The sequence below is a fragment of the Tachypleus tridentatus genome, chromosome 8, assembly GCF_004210375.1.
Source record: "Tachypleus tridentatus isolate NWPU-2018 chromosome 8, ASM421037v1, whole genome shotgun sequence".
NCBI classification, from domain to species: domain Eukaryota; kingdom Metazoa; phylum Arthropoda; class Merostomata; order Xiphosura; family Limulidae; genus Tachypleus; species Tachypleus tridentatus.
The window spans coordinates 22,995,378-22,999,873 of NC_134832.1; the positions used below are offsets into that span (position 1 = coordinate 22,995,378).

The window sequence follows — 4,496 nt, forward strand, 5'->3', positions numbered from 1 at the left end:
ATAAATTGTTTCCATAACACATAACCAGGCAATGCCAAATCACAATAAATTGCATCCACAACAACCTATCCTAAGAACAACACACTAAACTAAACTGTTTCCACAGTATATATCCTAACAATGAGAGACTAACCTTAACTGCTTCACAATACACAACCCAAAAATTGTAAATTAAACTATAATGTCTAAACAATACATATTCTGAAAATGGCAAAGTAGTGTTGTTTGCCATTTGTCAGGATAACATTAGGAAATATTGTAGTTCAAACTGACTTCACGTTACATATTCTAATAATGGCAAACTGATTCTTGATGATGAGAAACCAGGGCTCACGCTGTCGCTCGCCATATTCGCCAATGGCTATTATTTTTGTTTTTTGGCGAAGAAAAATTGTAATTGGTGAATATACCGGCGAAATGCTGTTTGTTTACAAAATGCTAGACAGGTTCACTAAATCAACGTTTTTTTAATGCAAGTATGTGATAAGCAGATAAAAATCAATAACCCATCTGCATTCATGCAAGGCCATGGTCAGGATCAACAAACGTGTGAAAAATTGTTCAATCAACAGCGACCTAATGGCTTGACACGAATAACTCATTTATATGTGGTTGATTAGCGGCACTATAATTAAAGGACGACCACAAAGATTGTGATGGCTTTCACACGTGTAATTACATTATCTAATGGCACATGGCTTGGCCAGTAAGTTTAATTAAAAGCAGCTATTGGATTATTATCATAATAAACACGTACTTGTAAAAAATTAAATGTTAATTAGTGGAAAGATTCTCTATAAATTGAGCCAATATGCAGTGAATTCATCAGATCTCAGAATGGCTTCTTCGCAGGCCAAACGTCCCTTAGATAGTGAAAGTTGTATAATGCCTCCATCAAAAAAATCCAAATCTGAAACTGACAGTTCACGATCATTCCAAGAAAAATGGTTGAATGAATTTCACTAGCTCAAATATGAAGCCTCTACTAAGCAAATGTTTTGCACATTGTGCATTAAAGTACAGAACTCAAACACTTTCACAACTGGTTGTGCAGTGATGAAAAAAGACAACCTAACCAAGCATCAGAAAACAAAAGGTATTTATTCACTGAGTAAATATTTGGATAGTTAAAACTTATAAAATTATTAAATATAATAAAACAATATGCCCATGTCAATTTATTTCCTAATATTTTAGCAGTGTTATTACATTAAAAAGATGTTGTGATGCATGAGGTAATTCTTTTTTTTATCATTTATTTCAGACCACAGAGATGCAATGGAGGCATCCAAGCTGTCTACAGCGATGACTAAGGCCACAGTCTCAGCCACAAACAAAAGTGAGACTGTAATCATAGCTGCAATGCACAATGTTTACTTTGCAGCAAAGCATGACCTACCAAATTCCAGATCTAAACAGACTATGTATGATGCAGGTGAGTTATTATGTATACAATACAATTTTTCTGTTCTTGTCACAAGTGGATTTCATTTGTTGTTCTTAATGAAAAATTTGTTATAGTTATTGATTTATGTATTTATGTTCCACAATTACTAATCTCACAAATTATTTATTATGTATATAATACAGTTTTTATGTTCTTAAATTGTCGAAGTATTATCAGCTAATGTTTTACAAGTGGAATTTCTCCGTTGTTCTTGATGAAATTTGTTACTGATTTATGTATTCATGTTCTAGAGTTATTACTCCCACAAATTATTCATTTATGTATTTACTCTTTTTGTTTTAATTCCAGGGTGCAACACAGCTCCAGCATCTGGTTATAAAGCAACATACTACCTATGAACACAACACTAGTATTAGTGACTTCCAAGATTGTATGGCAGAAGTGTTGAGAGAAAATTTAAAAAACAAACTAGCCAAAAATGAAAATTCAGCATCATGATTGAAAGTACAGACATTTTAGTGAAGCAGAACCTTGTCAGCTACATCTGTGTACTAGAGATGGATCAGTTCGGTACAGTGACACCACAGACCTATTTCCTTGGAATCTGTGAACTTTACAAAGCTAATGCTGAGAACATTTTTACAAAAGTCATTAATATGTTATCAGAGAAGGGTATTGAAGTGAAAAATTTATGTAGTGTCAGCTCTGATGGTGCTGCTGTGATGGTTGGGTCAAAGTCTGGGGTAGTTACTAGACTAAAGCAATTTGTACCAGGTGTCCAAGCCACACACTGTATCGCACACAGACTAGCTTTGAGTTGTGCCACAGGAGCTGACAGCATACCATATCTTGTCAAGTACCAGGATATTATGAATTCCATCTAAGTTTTTTGAGTACTCGCCAAAAATATGGCAACTTTGACTGCAGTGCAGAGCATTATCAATACAGAAGAAAAGATGTTTAAAGAGATCTTTCACACCAGGTGGTTAAGTTTTGAAGGTGCAGTAGATGCACTGCTTTCCAACTACTCCAGCCTTGTGTCTGTATTTGTGGAAGAGACCTCTGGTAAAGCTCTTAGCTTGTATAAACCCATCACTTCATTTAAATTTCTGTATGTGTTACATTACTTGGCTGATTGTTTGAAGCCATTAGCCATTTTGTCAAAAACATTTCAGAGGAAAAATATTAATTTCTCTGAAGTTCACCCACTGCTTGCTTCAACTATTGAGTGTCTGGAGGAAATGAAACAAAACAAATCTGGTAAAATGCTGTCAAAATTTCTGAACGAGGTGCCAGCTGGGCCTCAGTTAGATTCAGATGGACTGTACACTTTTCAGTTTGGTGGGCATACCATAAGAGACAGTGCAGTCCAAAGGTCTGAGGCAGAAAACATATGTGATAAGTTCACAGAAAATATGATAAGAAGTCTGAATGACAGGTTTTCAGATAATGATGATGCAGCTATTTTGACTTCCCTCACAAATTTCTTCAACCCACTGTTCAAAGACACAGACATTTCAGCAGACATTGACACAATCAATGATTATTTGTCAACCTTTGGTGACAAGGGAACAAAACAAGAATTGAAATCATTTTCAAAATATGCTAGATCTACTTTTGAAAATGGAAGCAAGTCTGTAACAGACATTAAAAGTTTCTGCAATTTTGCAGTAAAATACAGAGAGTCCTTTCCTGCAAGTGCAGAACTGGCACAGAGACTGCTGGTAGCTCCAGTTGCAATAGCTGATTGTGAGAGAGGTTTTAGTAAGCAGAATTTGATAAAAATGTGTCTGAGGAATTCAATGAGTACCAGAACCTGGAAAATATCATGTGTCTGTCAATAGATGGTCCAAACACTGGAAATTTTGATTTTAAATGTGCCTTTAAGATCTGGAGTACAAAAAAGAACAAACATATTCTAATATAATCATTGAAACAAAGGCACCAGTTGTAACTGTAAATGAGTAGTAAGGCACAACAAAATGACATGCTTCAAGGCAAGGTTTGCAAGTCTAGAGAGACCCCTGTTTAGCAGCATGTAATAACAGTTACTTTTAATTTAGTGACTCGTCTTCCCATGTCATTATTGTAATGATTTGTGTGTGAAAAACATTGAACTTTGTAACTGTGAAACTGTTGTTTTATAATAAATTTGATAAATGATAAATTCATTGAAATAAAATGTATGATAAGAACTTAGTTGTCATTTATTCTTTGACTGTCTTATCGTATGTGACTGGCTGGAGGGTTGGATACAGATCAAACCTATGTGGCTAAAACACTGGCTAAAATTGGCTACCAAAAAAATCATTTGGCTAATACCCTGGCTACAGAAAAATTTAGTCCAGGGTAAGCTCTGAGAAACACACTTGAAATAAAAATGTATCTCAGAATGGCTGGTTTCAGTATTAACACTTTTACTAATAAAGCAGGGTACAATGTTTTCACCTTCCTAGGTCAATCTCAGGTTAACAAAAAGAGAGCTTGCAACTGACTGTTGTCGGGCACAAGTTTCTGCTTTATTAGTAAAAGTGTTAATACCCATACCAGCAGTTCTGATATACAATGGCAAACTGACATAGCTTGTTTCCAGAATACATGTCCCAAAAAAATTACAAACTGAACTAAACCACTTTCACAATGAAAGTGTTTCTATAATATATATTATAATCACAACAAAGTGAACTATAATGTTTCCCGAATAAATATTTTGACAATGGCAAAGGGAACTAAACTATATTCACTACATATATATATCCTTATAGTGGCAAACTAACCTTTATTCCACAGTATGTATCCTCAGAACAGTATACTGTACTGAAGTATTTCTATGATGCATATCCTAACAATGTCAAAGTGAACTAGGGGTGAATAAAAACAAGCATACAAAATACTCTGAAAAACAATTGTTTTACACTGTTGATTAGTAATGGTAATTCATGAAAGCTTACCATTTAGCCCTTCAAAAGTAGGCCTTATTGTAGTTTTCATCTAGGTTGATTGCTTTACTGCAAACTTCAATAGCTTCATTATTTCTAGCCATCTATTATGAGCATTAAAACATATTAATTATTGCTAGAGTTAAAGG

General features: G+C 34.5%; 1 protein-coding gene across 1 annotated transcript; it reads left to right on the top strand.

Moving 5' to 3' along the window:
• The first annotated feature begins 1,902 nt into the window (after positions 1 to 1,902).
• Positions 1,903 to 2,292, top strand: LOC143223885 (E3 SUMO-protein ligase KIAA1586-like). Its single transcript, XM_076452360.1, has one exon. It carries the CDS (start codon positions 1,903 to 1,905, stop codon positions 2,290 to 2,292), a length of 390 nt encoding a protein of 129 aa, XP_076308475.1.
• The last annotated feature ends 2,204 nt before the right edge of the window (positions 2,293 to 4,496 follow it).